A 14,922-nucleotide genomic window follows, 5' to 3' on the forward strand; every position below is an offset into this window, starting at 1 on the left:
GACCCTAGGTAAAACTAACAGAAATGCCAGGTAAGCTGAGTCAGAATTGTAAAATGGAGGGAAAAATAAATGATTATTGCTTTAAGTCACTAAATTTTGTTACAAAGCAGTAAATAGTTGATATGGCATACCTTCTTGTTCTACTTTTTGACCTAGACCTCTGAACTCTGTATGATTTTCCTCGACCCCTTGAACGACTTTGACTTCGTTTTCTTCTAGAGCCATAAGAAGAGCTACTGCTTGATCGATGTCTGCGTCTGAAAAAGAACATAATCAAATATTACTTGCCTTCAAAATGTTACTAGATACTATGTTATGAGAACTATACTGGTTTATAGGCTTATCTACAAAGAATAGACAAAAAGGATGAAGACCTATGGGCTAGGTCTGGAAGAAAACAAAATAAAATCTTTGGGTTGAGACTTAAACCTCATAAATATATAACTACAAAAAGAAAAATATTTTACCCATAAAATTTCAAAGTACAAAACCATATGAATTATAAGGAATGTCACTCTTGCTACTACATAAGTAAAAATTACAAAAATCACCTTCTATCATAAGAATGTGAGCGAGGCTGAAGATCTCTGGACCAAGATCTTGACTTTGACCTTGATCTCCTTCCACCTTTCTTTCGGCTGTACGTTCTACTATCTGAAGAACTACTGGAAGAAGATCGTCTACGGTGTTTCTTTTTTCTCTTGCTTCTGCTTTCTTCTTCAGTATCTGATGACCGGCGGCCCATTTCTACAGGTTTAAATTCAAAGAAAATTATTTCCAACATAATGGAACAATGGATGAAATTTAATATAGTAATTTTTTTGTATCTGTAAAAATTTTAAATGTCTTAGTAAAGTAAAATTTAAATGTACCAATCTTAACAAGACATGTGAAACAGCTCCAGTACAGTCTTCTAGCACTATCAGTTTACTGTTTTCACAATTTATGAATAAAGTAAACTCGTCCTAAATTTTTTTAAATGTCTCCAAAACTGGCAACCCTGAGGGTGGTTCCTTACAACAATTTTCTTATAGTTCAAGTTGCATTTATCATTAATTATATGATACTTGGTTTAGGGATCAACTATCTAATCTTATATTCTCACATTCTCTAAAGATAAAAGATATTTTACTATCTTTTACAGTTAAACTTTCCTAACTGAAAATTGTAAAATTTTCATCTCTGTTCAAGCTATCAGAAATTTTTTATCTCTGTTTCTTTCCAAGGCAAACCATTCAAAATCACGGTAATCTAAGTCTCTGCCCCAACCAGTAATGCTGAAGAAGCTGAAGTTGAACGGTTCTATGAAGACCTACAAGACCTTCTAGAACTAACACCCAAAAAAGATGTCCTTTTCATTATAGGGGACTGGAACGTATAGAAAGTAGGAAGTCAAGAAACACCTGGAATAACAGGCAAATTTATCCTTGGAGTACAGAATGAAGCAGGGCAAAGGCTAATAGAGTTCTGCCAAAAGAACGCACTGGTCATAGCAAACACCTTCTTCCAACAAAACAAGAGAATACTCTATGCATGGACATCACCAGATGGTTGACACAGAAATCAGATTGATTGTATTCTTTGCAGCCAAAGATGGAGAAGCTCTATACAGTCAGGAAAAACAAGACTGAGAGCTGACTGTGGCTCAGATCATGAACTCCTTATTGCCAAATTCATACTTAAATTGAAGAAAGTGGGGAAAACCACTAGACCATTCAGGTATGACCCAAATCAAATCCTTTATGACTATACAGTGGAAGTAAGAAGTATTTTTAAGGGTCTAGATCTAATAGTCAGAGTGCCTGATGAACTATGGATGGAGGTTTGTGACATTGTACAGGAGACAGGAATCAAGACCATGCCCAAGAAAAAGAAAGGCAAAAAAGCAAAATGACTGTCTGAGGAGGTCTTACAAATAGCTGTGAAAAGAAGCAAAGCGAAAAGCAAAGGAGAAAAGGAAAGATATACACCCATTTGAATGCAGAGTTCCAAAGAACAGCAAGGAGAGATACGAAAGCCTTCCTCAGCAATCAATGCAAAGAAATAGAGGAAAACAACAGAATGGGAAAGACTAGAGTTCTCTTCAAGAAAATTAGAGATACCAAAGGAACATTTCATGCAAAGATGGGCACAATAAAGGACAGAATTGGCAGGGACCTAACAGAAGCAGAAGATATTAAGAAGAGGTGGCAAGAATACACAGAAGAACTGTACAAAAAAGATCTTCATGACCAAGATAATCACGATGGTGATAATCACTTACCTAGAACCAGACATCCTGGAATGTGAAGTCAAGTGGGCCTTAGGAAGCATCACTATGAACAAAGCTAGTGGAGGTGATGGAATTCCGGTTGCTGCTGCTGCAGCTTCAGTCGTGTCCGACTCTGTGTGACCCCAGAGACGGCAGCCCACCAGGCTCCCCTGTCCTTGGGATTCTCCACGCAAGAACACTGGAGTGGGTTGCCATTTCCTTCTCCAATGCATGAAAGTAAAAAGTGAAAGTGAAGTCGCTCAGTCGTATCCAACTCCTAGCGACCCCATGGACTGCAGTGCACGAGGCTCCTCCATCCATGGGATCCTCCAGGCAAGAGTACTAGAGTGGGGTGCCATTGCCTTCTCCAGGAATTCCAGTTGAGCTATTTCAAATCCTGAAAGATGATGCTGTGAAACTGCTGCATTCAATATGCCAGCAAATTTGGAAAACTCAGCAGTGGCCACAGGACTGGAAAAGGTCAGTTTTCATTCCAATCCCAAAGAATGGCAGTGCCAAACAATGCTCAAACTACCACACAATTGTACTCATCTCACACACTAGTAAAGTAATGCTTAAAATTCTCCAAGCCAGGCTTCAACAGGATATGAACCATGAACTTCCAGATGTTCAAGCTGGATTTAGAAAAGGCAGAGGAACCAGAGATCAAATTGCCAACATCCGCTGGATCATCGAAAAAGCAAGAGAGTTCCAGAAAAACATCTATTTCTGCTTCATTGACTATGCCAAAGCCTTTGACTGTGTGGATCACAACAAACTGTGGAAAATACCTCAAGAGATGGGAATATCAGACCACCTGACCTGCCTCTTGAGAAACCCGTATGCAGGTCAGGAAGCAACAGTTAGAACTGGACATGGAACAACAGACTGGTTCCAAATAGGAAAAGGAGTACGTCAAGGCTGTATATTGTCACCCTGCTTATTTAACTCATATGCAGAGTACGTCATGAGAAACGCTGGGCTGGAGGAAGCACAAACTGGAATCAAGATTGCTGGGAGAAATATCAATAACCTCAGATATGCAGATGATACCACCCTTATGGCAGAAAGTGAAGAAGAACTAAAAAGCCTCTTGATGAAAGTGAAAGAGGAAAGTGAAAAAGTTGGCTTAAAGCTCAACATTCAGAAAACAAAGATCACGGCATCCAGTCCCACCACTTCATGGCAAATAGATGGGGAAACAGTGGCTGGCTTTATTTTTCTGGGCTCCAAAATCACTGCAGATGGTGACTGCAGCCATGAAATTAAAAGACTCTTACTCCTTGGAAGGAAAGTTATGACCAACCTAGACAGCATATTAAGAAGCAAAGACATTACTTTGCCAACAAAGGTCCATCTAGTCAAGGCTATGGTTTTTTCAGTGGTCATGTATGGAGGTGAGAGTTGGACTATAAAGAAAGCTGAGTGCCAAAGAATTGATGCTTTTGAACTGTGGTGTTGGAGAAGACTCTTGAGAGTCCCTTGGACTGCAAGGAGATCCAACCAGTCCATCCTAAAGGAGATCAGTCCTGAATATTCCTTGGAAGGACTGATGCTGAAGCTGAAACTCCAGTACTTTGGCCACCTCATGTGAAGAGCTGACTCATTTGAAAAGACCCTGATGCTGGGAAAGATTGAGGGCAGGAGGAGACGGGGAGGACAGAGGATGAGATGGTTGGATGGCATCACCGACTTGATGGACATGGGTTTGGATGGACTCCGGGAGTTGGTGATGGACAGGGAGGCCTGGCATGCTGTGGTTCATGGGGTCGCAAAGAGTCAGACTGAACTGAACTGAACTGAAAATTCTAAAATTTCAAATGGATAAGACCTCATTAATCATCAACAAAGTGCAAACTGAAACAATACACCATTATCATGTAACTCATAAAATATGAGAAAGGAAATGTTAACTAATGTACCAAAGTTGATGAAGTATTGTTAACTAAAATATCAAAAATGAAGTCTAACTGTTCACATTGCTAGTACCCATAAAAGTGGTGAAAAAATCCTTCCAGAAAGCAATTAAACAATTTAAATAAAGAGTTTTAAAAATGTTGATGCTTCTTTGACAAAGCAATCTTATTTCTAGGCATATATCTGCAAAGTTTTCCTTAAAAGATATATTCATGAAGATATTCATTGTAGCATTATCTAAAACTGTATGTACAGAGGGCTTCCTTGGTGGCTTAATGGTAATGAATCCACCTACCAATGCAAGAGACATGGGTTTGACCCCTGATCCAAGAGGATACCACATGCCCCGGAGCAACTAAGCCCGTGCCCCACAACCCCTGAGTGTGCTCTAGAAACCGGGAACCACAGCTACTGAGCCCATAAGCGACAGCTACTGAGCACACTAGAGTCTGTGCTCCGAAACAAGAGAAGTCACCACAATAAGAAGACCATGTACTGCAAGAAGAGAAAAGCTTCTGCAGAAACAAAGATCCAGCACAGCCAAAAACAAATACAATAAACAAATACAATTAAAACTGCATGTAGAGAGACCACAATGTAAGAAAATATATGCATATGAGTAAAAGCAAAAATGAAGACAAGTGATAAATATTTAAGTAAGGAAATTGGGTAATTTTTTTCTCTTTTTTAACTGTATTCTATATGGCTATGGTATATTTACTATACAAAAGAAAAAACATATAGAATATAAAGTTTTTATATTTAGACAATAACTGATAAGAAGCCTACTTGTCTTACTTTAAAGTTAGATTCTCATATGGAATCTTATTTTTTTACTAAAATAGATATTAGCTATCTTTGGATGTCACATAAAAGCAAGATCCATCTTTCCTAATAGGTAGGATAGTTAATGAATCAGATAAACAAAAATCTCACACTTCATCTTAATATTTATTTAAATTAAGTTAAATATCATTACTCTAAAAAAAAGCAATACATTAAATTACAGCTTTGTTTTCAGAACCAAGTGAGCCATCCCTTCCTTGACTATAATGCAATTCTAATTGAAAGTCACTGTTGTAACTCAATTCAAAACTTAAAGCTATTTACCTGGAGCCAGAATTAGACTTTAAATATAGTTCTGAACCTCAAAGCTGTTCACATTTCTAACATTTCACAGTTCAACTGAACATTGGAAAAACTTGGTTTTGAAAAGCTCAGTAAATCACTAGCACATCTAAGCCAGTTTCCTCATTGAAAACAAAACTGCACTTCATGTAAGATCACCATGATCCTCTCCAGCTCTCAAAATACTACAATTATGAAATCTTATATATACATACAGTATATATGTACATACATACATATATATTTAAATGTGTGTATATAATAAACTAAAGATCCTCTTGATGAGAGTAAAAGAGGGGAGTGAAAAAAGCTGGCTTAAAGCTCAACATTCAAAAAACAAAGACCATGGCATCCAGTCCCATCACTTTATGGCAAACAGATGGGGAAAAAGTGCAAACAGTGACAGGTTTTTTCTTGGGCTCCAAAATCACTGCGGACAGAGACTGTATCCATGAAATTAAAAGACGCTTGCTCCTTGGAATAAAAGCTACGACAATCCTAGACAGCTTATTACAAAGCAGAGACATCACTTTAGCACCAAAGGTCCACACAGTGAAAGCTATGGTTTTTCCCATAGTCACGTACAGATGTGAGAGTTGGACCATAAAGAAGCCTAAGCACCAGTGCCAAAGAATCAATGTTTTCAAAACATGGTGCTGCAGAAGTTCTTGAGAGTCCCTTGGACTGCAAGGAGATCAAACCAGTCAATCCTAAAGGAAATCAACCCTGAATATTCATTGGAAAGAATGATGCTGAAGCTGAAACTCCAATACTTTGGCCACCTGATACAAAGAGCCAACTCACTGGAAAAGACCCTGATGCTGGGAAAGACTGAGGGCAAGAGGAGAAGGAGGTAACAGAGGATGAGACAGTTGGCTGGCATCACTGACTCAATGAACATGAATTTGAGCAAACTCCAAGAGACAGTGAAGTCAGGGAAGCCTGGCATACTGTAGTTTATGGGGTCGCAAAGAGTCAGACACGACTTAGTGACTAAAAACAACAATAACATGTATTTACATATTTATATCCATATAGCCATTATATATCATATATAACCACATATCTCTGTATATGTATATATGTATGTATATACGTATATATGTATTTCATTAAGGAATTTGTATATAATTGATAATATTGATCATCTAAGCATTCTAATTTCCTTTTTCTTTCTTTCTTGTTTCAACCTTTAAACAGTTAAGAATTTTCTCTACTTGCAAATAACCAAATTAAGATGGGTTTTTATTTATTACCTGGTTTAAAAAATACTAACATTATAGTAAAGGATAAAAAAGTATAAAGAGGATAAACAAGACCAGAGGAGAAAACTACAGGAACAGTAGACAAGATATGTCAACAAATTTTTAGCAAATAAAAAACAGATGCAGGATTTAGAACTAAGAATGCTGAACATCAAGCAACTGCAGAGATTTCCAATTGAAGAAAAGCCAATTCACATAGCAAAAATCAGAAAGGATCAGGAATTTGAGACACCAGATACCACAGCAGGCACAATGAGGCACAGAACTAAAAAACAAAGGAATTGGTTGAAATTCTATAAAAGAAGTAATTGCTCAGGTCCCCTATGCCATTCAACCAGATCAGTTCAGTTCAGTCGCTCAGTTGTGTCCGACTCTTTGCGACCCCATGAATCACAGAACACCAGGCCTCCCTGTCCATCACCAACTCCCAGCGTTTACCCAAACTCATGTCCATTGAGTCGGTGATGCCATCCAGCCATCTCATCCTCTGTTGTCCCCTTTTCCTCCTGCCCCCAATCCCCCCCAGCATCAGAGTCTTTTCCAATGAGTCAGCTCTTCGCATGAGGTGGCCAAAGCACTGAGTTTCAGCTTTAGCATCATGGGGGACTGCTATTCCCCATTCCCAGAAGGAGAGGTGGTTTATTTTAGAAAAATGATGAAACAGTGAAGCACCAGGTCCAGGGGTACAGGAAAAGAGGGCAGAGAAATGTTCCACTAAAAGTTAAAGGGATTAAGTGAACCATCTAACAATAAATACCATCACCTATGTGGACTTCCCTGGTGGCTCAGACAGTAAAGCGCCTGTCTACAATGCAGGAGACCCTGCTTCGAGCCCTGGGTTGGGAAGATCCTCTGGAGAAGGAAATGGCAATCCACTCCAGTACCATTGCCTGGAAAATCCCATGGACAGAGGAGCTTGGTAGGCTATAGTCCATGGGGTCGCAAAGAGTCTGACATGACTGAGCAATTTCACTTCACTTTGTGTGTACTTGGCTCCAAGAATTCAGAGTATTCTTTTCTCCAAAAACTAAACTGTACCTGGAAGAAGCCATATTAAAACCAAGTCCACCAGTTAACAAGCCCAAACCTTAAACACAGCAAACTTTTTTTTTAATACTTCTTTTTGCTTTGGCCCTGCCACACGGCTTGTGGGATCCTAGTTCCTTGACCAGGCACCAAACCCGTGTCCGCAGCAGCAAGAGTATGGAGTCTTAACCACTGAAATTCCCCACAGTAAACTTTTTTCTACAAAGGTTTCTTCTGGTAACTTTTTAGTAATTATACAACAAAAGAAAACAAATCACATGATGAAACTCTTCATCATAAGAGACAGAAGCCAAGCAGAAAAACAAGCAACTCATAGTAAGCCAGGAACATGCAAGAAAACTTCAAACAAAACACTATCCTCAGAAATGTATGAGAAGATGATCCAAACAAGAATAGGAGGAACAGCCATAGAATAGGAGAGAAATCTTGGAATTTAAACAAACAATAAGTTGTAAGTAACACAATAGGGTCAGAGGATACTATCAAAGGGCTCATGAAAAGTAGAAAGAAAAAGATTTAAAAAATAGGAGGTAAAAGAGGATCAACCCAGGAAGTCCAATATCCAATTAACATATATTCCAGAAAGAAACAGAGCATAGAAAACAGAAAACTATCCAAAGAATAATTTTTAAAATTTACAGAATTGAAAGACATGAATTGCCCTAAGTCCCTGGGACAATGAATTTGAGAAGACCTATACCTGACATACTTCATAAAACTTCAGAAACGAGAAATACAAAGAAGAACCTAGAAACTTCTAAAGGTAAAAAATGGTAAAAGGCATAGGGCTTCTCAGCAGCAACACAGCAAACAATGGAGACTTGCCTTCAGAGTTTTAATTGAAAATCATTTTCAAACTAGAATGTATATTCAGCTGAAGCATAGATCTAATATGAGATCAGAATAAAGACATTTTCAGATATGCAAGGGCTCCAATTATACCTTAAGCTCAACCTTTTTTAGGAAGGTATTGAAGGATGTGCTCCAACAGAAAGACAGAGTGAATAAAGATGACCCAGATTCAGAAATAACACTTGAGATAGGTTAAAAAGTCCCAGAGTGATAGCATGCCAAGGTATAAGGAATACATCAATGAACAAGAGAGAAAAATCCTTGCCCTCAAGGAGTTTACATTCTAGTTTAATAGTAGTTCCCAATCGGTTCTGTAGACCCCAGGTTATTCCTAAGACCTGAAGGGATCCAACCAGCCAAAACTAGTTTTATTACGACGCTAAAACTTGATTTACCTTTTTACTGTGTTGACTTTTGTGCTGATGATGTAGAAGCAGTGGTAGGCAAAATTGCTGGTGCTTTAACAGGAATCAAGGTAATGGGACCAAACTACTAACAGTCACTGAATTCTTCACTGCAATATACAGTTGTTGTTGTTGTTTTTTAAAGAAAGGCAGTTTCACTTAGGTATGTCCTTGATAAAGCAGTAAAATCATTAATTCTATAAATTTCAACCCTTGAGAACACATCTTAATATTCTGTGTGATGAAATAGGAAACACAGAAACTAAAGAACAACAGGTTATCTTGAGGAAACATTTGTGCAGCTGAATAACAAGTTGAACTAGCTGCTTTTATTGTGAAACACTATTTAAAAGAACTGACTGTGATTATTCAGACATGGGCATGTGACATTTTCTCAAGAATGAATTAAAGGAGTCTATCCTTTAAGGAAACTGTCAATTTGTTGCCAGTGATAAAATCTGATCTCTCAATTAACGAATATATATGGAATCTAGAAAAATGTTACTGATGAACCTATTTGTAGGGAAGGAATGGAGAGGCAGATGGAGAGAACAAACGTGTGGACACAGCAGAGGAAAGAAAGGATGAGACAGACTGAGAAAGTGGTATTGACATTTATACACTATCATGTGTAAAACAGCTAGTGGTAAGTTCCTATATAACACAGGGAGCCCAGTCTGGCACTCCGTGATGACCTAGAGGGATGGGATAGGGTAGGTAAGGGAGGCAATATATATAATTATGACTGATAATGCATTGTTCTATGGCAGAAACCAACACAACATTGTAAAGCAATTTGCCTCCAATTTAAAAATAGATTAAAAATAAAATATAATACTAACACAAAAAAATTTGAGCGCTCAAACAAAAATCAAAATGTTGGATAACTTGTATTTGTCACCATGAGACTGACAACTTCTCAGCACTTAAAGATTTCTTTGATGAGGTCAATGGTGATATTAACAAATTGGAATTTTTAAATTATATAATGAAAAGTTTGTCTATATTTAGACGCTACACATAACTCACTGAACCAGTATTTTCCAATAAGCCAATGTACGATGTCACAGACTCATGTTATGAGTAAAATATCCATTCAGGGTAGGAGACAAACCGATAGACTTTAATGTAACAGAGCATGAAAAGGTCATTGACATCGTTTCAAATACCACATTGCAACAAATGTTTAAGAAACTACTACCTGTCAAGTTATGGCACAGTATTAAGGAAGTAATTATCTGAAAAGGGTATTAAAATACTATTTTTTCCAACAGCGTTATCTGTGTGAAATCCGGATTTTCTTCATATAATTCATTCAAAAAGTCATCACAATAGACTGAATGTGAAAGCAGATACAAGAATCCAGTTGTCTTCTATTAAGCCAGACAGTAGAGATTTGCTGTCTGGAAAGGAAAAATAATGCCACTTTTTTCACTTTTGTTTTGGAAAATATAGCTATCTTTCACATCAAATATGTTATTTATGTTACCAAGTAATGGATTTATTACTGTTATTTGTATGTGGACTAATTAATAAATACTTCAAATTTTTGTTTTAATTACTAGAAAGGCAATATTTCTAGATATAGCCCATGTAGATAAAAGTCTGTGGGGTTCTCTATAATTTTTAAGCATGTAAAGGGATCTTAAATCTAAAAAGCATGAGACCTACTACTCTAAGGTACCTATAGTCATTTTTATTCTACATTTTCGTCCAGCTTAAGTACCTACATAAGGCATGAAGAAGTAGGAAAAAAAGAAAAGGACATACATCTAATTATGTATCTTGCTGATGACCAAAAAAAGAGACTGAGAGGTGGGTATACATTTTTCTATTCTTTAATGTCAAATAATGTAATTCATCCATATTAGAAGAATGATTACATTTAACTCAGAAAAGTTAATGGAAGATATACAATCCTTCCTTAGAGTAACCAAATGAAAAAATGATTAAAAAATCAGTCATAAATTTATAAATACTTTTTCTGGTGATGCATTTACATTTCAAAAAAATCACACCAAAGTATAATTAATCTCAATAAGAGAAACAAAAAGTCATTACATTTCTTTATTATAAATAAACTCAAATACTTATTCAGAAAAGGAACTGAACACTAAGAACAAATCAAAGGTAGGTCCAAAAACTGTCTTCTCATCAATGACAGTACTGAATTCCTACTCACTACCCTATATACTTATCACTGGATTTCCATAATGTCACTAGCATGTAATTTGCTCATTCAAGTCATAGTGGTTGATTTATATTATAGCACACATTTCCAGTAAGGAAGAACTGTTTTTATTTAACTCCATTGGTAAGTATAACACATGGCAAGATGCATTAATAGCTCTTTCCAGTAAGAGCAAAGATAAATTGAGCATAGATTTTTAGGAGTCCCAGAACCTAACACTTTTTCAATCCATCTGTAAGCAGAAAAGGCAAATAGGGAGAGAAGGCTCTCAGTTTTCTGTTCTCACTTGTCTCTATTACTTCCTGGTTTCAGTTTCATGGTAATAAACCATATCCAACTAACTCCCATTACAGAATTGAAGCTATAACAATAATGACTACAGTAGGACATCAATTTACAAAATCATCATATTGTAAAGTTTAGGTGATTGACTGAAGATGTAGAAGCCAAAATGCGTCATTCAAAAGAGAGCTTAAAGGCATACACAAGTAGTTCCTTTGTCTGGTAATCAATAAGGTAAAGTAAGCAGTTATCTTTTTCAGAAAGCAGGCAGTTAGAGAGAACAAATATTCCTAAAGGACATGACATTTTATAATTATTTCACCACTACTCGTTCTTTAGTTTATCAAACTATAATCTTTTTGATCTTGGACACATGACCAAATAAGGGCAAGGGGGAGGAACAGTCATTTCAATGGGAAATCCACCTCAAAGGTGTAAAGTAAAAATGGGGTTAACATCATTTAACATAGGAAGAAATCCACAAACAAGTACAGAATCACCCAAGGCAATAAAACAACTAAGGTAAAATTCTAGCTTAATGAGCAAAATAAAGCAAATCTCAAGAGGTACAGAATTGTTAAAACATTCCTCCCAGCACAACTAAAAATTTGCAGACTGGCATCTTTTTTCATTAAAGCATTATCAGTCATAGGAATTTCTTCCCAATGGTTTGAAAATAAAAGTGGAAAATACACCAATACATCTAATATAACAATCTTATTAGAGAAGTTTTCCAACTCATAATACAACTGTTTGCTTAGTCAAGCTGGTAAGGCCAATTAGTAAGACTAGGAAGACTAGCCAAGCTGGTAGGTGCCAGCTGCCTTTATTTCAGTTTCAAACATTTTTAGCCCTCTTACTGAAGAACATACAGTAATAAAGTGCTACCACTTAGCAGGAAATCTTTGTCTGCAAAGAAAGTGAATATTTATAGACTCTAGAGCTAAAGGGGCTCTCAAAGGATACCCAGTTTCCCCAGGAGGTTGCACCTGTCATATCTGCTATAATCCTTAAACCCAAAAACCGCATATCTTCCTCACTTAGAGCTTTTATGGCTAAGTCCAAAGACGACAACTGGAAAACTTTTTTGTGACAACATGAAACACTTTTATTTAACTACCTAGTACCTAATCAGTTGAAACACAAGTTACTGCTAATTCTGGGCGGGCCGGCGGGGGTGGGGGGAGGGGGGTGCGGGGAATGGCCTCCACTGTGCATTTAAAGATATATAACCTCTGAAAGAAAATTAAGGTTGACCTAAAAACAAGAGCAGGCAACATGTATACTAGTGCATAACCTCTCATAGACCATAGACAGCCATGTGCTCTTGGTCTATGACTACAAGTCCTGAAATCAAGGAAAGAGATGAGTATTAAAGGCGAATAAATATAACAAATATATTTATTTGTTAAGGAAGGAAGTCTATGTCATCCTGCATCACCTCTCTTCCCAGCATGCCAGTGTGAGCCAGGAAGGATAGGAGGTGGGGTAGGGGTGGAGGTGCGGATTCGAGTGAGGGAGGGTAAGCTGGAAGAGCAGGCGAATTTAAAGTAGATGTAACACAGTGGATGGGACAGAGTACACCAGGTTGCAGCCTCCTTCTCGCTCCACCCCACCTAAAACTAGTAACCAAACTCCAGTCACATCTTACAAGACAAACCCAGAAACCAAAGGCAGGCTATCAAAGATCAGGGACTGGCGGTGGGGGCGGGAGAAAGAGAGGTTTTGAGGAGGGAAAGGGTAAAAGAGTAGGCTAACTCTCCCTCACCACCTCTAGACTCAAGGCCTAGCCTGAGGCCTGCGTGCGCGTACAGCCCTATAATCGCCACCACCCTAAGGCCCCAGCTTGGCCCTCAAAAGGTCAGAAGCCGCCAGGTGCCCAGCGCATGCGCACTGCGCTACCCAGCACGCCGCCGGACCGCCAACCCCCTACCCCCACCCGCCTCCCACAGCCGCCGCCGCCGCCGCCGCCGCTGCCGCTGCCTCCAGTACACAGGCAGCGCCAGGCCCGCGCCGCCTCACGCCAGAGTAGGGCCTCGGAACCCCTCAGCTGCGGGCGCTGCCTCTCAGGTCCCGGACGCGGGCATCACCTGGATTCCGGCCTTCGGGCTTACACCTCCAGTAGACTTGCAAGCACCGCAGACCTAGATATGTTTCTTCAAATCTGGGCGCCGCCGGCGCTCACCGAACTTGCTTCAGTTTAAGCTCACCGCCTTCCTGGTTCCACCACCAGGCAGCGTCAGCCGAATTTTCGAGTGCATCGATGGAAGCTGCCAGGCGTTAGGAGAGCCGAAGGAGTGGATTGTCACGCCGCCAATTTTTTGTTTGGTGTTGGTTTTCCGTGCTTGATTATTTGATTTTCTTGTTACCAAAAAGCAATTAAGGTGGCGACGGAAAAGTTTTATTGCCTTAGTAATCGTCGTTATCTCCACAGATAATCAGTAAATAAATCCGCATCATAGGAAGTTATGTTTAAGACACCCACACGTAGCAAAATCGATTATCTCATGCTGGGAGAGGAGGAAACTGGCCCAACAATAATAAATCAAGGGAGTGTGTCTGTATAGCGTCAGAGTCGTTTGTGATTAAATTGTAATGATTTATTTGAAAAACTGCATTAAAAATCGGTGTTTCTTCTGCGCTAAAGGTGAAGGCACAGGCTGGGGACAAATTTTTTTCTCCCATTAAAGTAACTGGTTGGTTGAGGAATGGGAGAAAACTGCCAGAGGCAGGGGCAGGAGGTTTCTTTTGGAAAATAAATGTGTAGGGGGTTTTGTTGTGATTTAAACCAATACAAATGAAAGCAACTCAGCATTTTCTGTAACTTACACGACTTTATCTGTTCTTGCATGAACATCATTTTTTCCTTATTTAATGTGAAGAAGCGTCGATAAGGAGGTAAACTGTTGGCCTTGGTCTGAGTGAACCAACAAGTGCTGTGTACCCAAGCTACAGTTTTGCACAGACATTTGAGATGGAGAAAATCATCTCCACAACTCTATTTTTCATAAATGACTGTACCTTAACTAACCTGTCTTGAGGGACCATTTTAAAGCTTAACTACAACACTCCATGTTTATTTTAAATAATTCAAGAGCTAGGGTGGAGGGTAAAGAAATGAACCTTTGGGGCCCTGAATTTTATTGGCAGCTGTACATCTGTCTGCAGGTGGTCACTGAACTTTACTCTCAATTGTTTGTTTGTTTTTACCAAAACTGCATTTTGAACTGTCTTGAGAAAATATTTGCTATTTAAAAACCAACATCGTTACAACTTGGTGAGCATTTATTAGTGTATCATTTCAAGACCTTGGTTGGTTGTTTTTGGTTTTTTTAACTAAATTTCCCTTAGGGGCAGTAGGAATCCATAGTTAAGACACTGCAGATCTTTCATACATAGCTCCATCTTACATGAACACCACTACTGGTAAATATACTAAGAGCAACATGCCAGAAAAATCTATGGGAAAATCTATTGGGTGTGAATTATTCAACTATTATATCCAAGTCTTCCCTGATTAACTTTAAAGTGTTCATCTTTCCCTCAAGCTCAGTAGGTGGAATTTGAGTTGTGGACTTGAAAGTC

The 14,922-nt window shown here is 38.5% G+C and overlaps 1 protein-coding gene across 1 annotated transcript in view; it reads right to left on the bottom strand.

The window, feature by feature from the left end:
* Positions 1 to 13,587, bottom strand: part of RSRC1 (arginine and serine rich coiled-coil 1) — a 441,173-nt gene extending 427,586 nt beyond the window's left edge. The window contains exons 1-3 of the mRNA XM_005907366.2: positions 13,428 to 13,587; positions 552 to 747; positions 132 to 257 (exon numbers count right to left, since the gene is read on the bottom strand). Of these exons, the coding sequence (XP_005907428.1) occupies positions 132 to 257; positions 552 to 745 (320 nt within the window). The 5' untranslated portion in view covers positions 746 to 747; positions 13,428 to 13,587. The remainder of the gene's footprint in view (positions 1 to 131; positions 258 to 551; positions 748 to 13,427) is intronic.
* Between the last annotated feature and the right edge of the window lie 1,335 nt (positions 13,588 to 14,922).

The sequence above is a fragment of the Bos mutus genome, chromosome 1 (genome assembly GCF_027580195.1).
Source record: "Bos mutus isolate GX-2022 chromosome 1, NWIPB_WYAK_1.1, whole genome shotgun sequence".
Taxonomy (NCBI): domain Eukaryota; kingdom Metazoa; phylum Chordata; class Mammalia; order Artiodactyla; family Bovidae; genus Bos; species Bos mutus.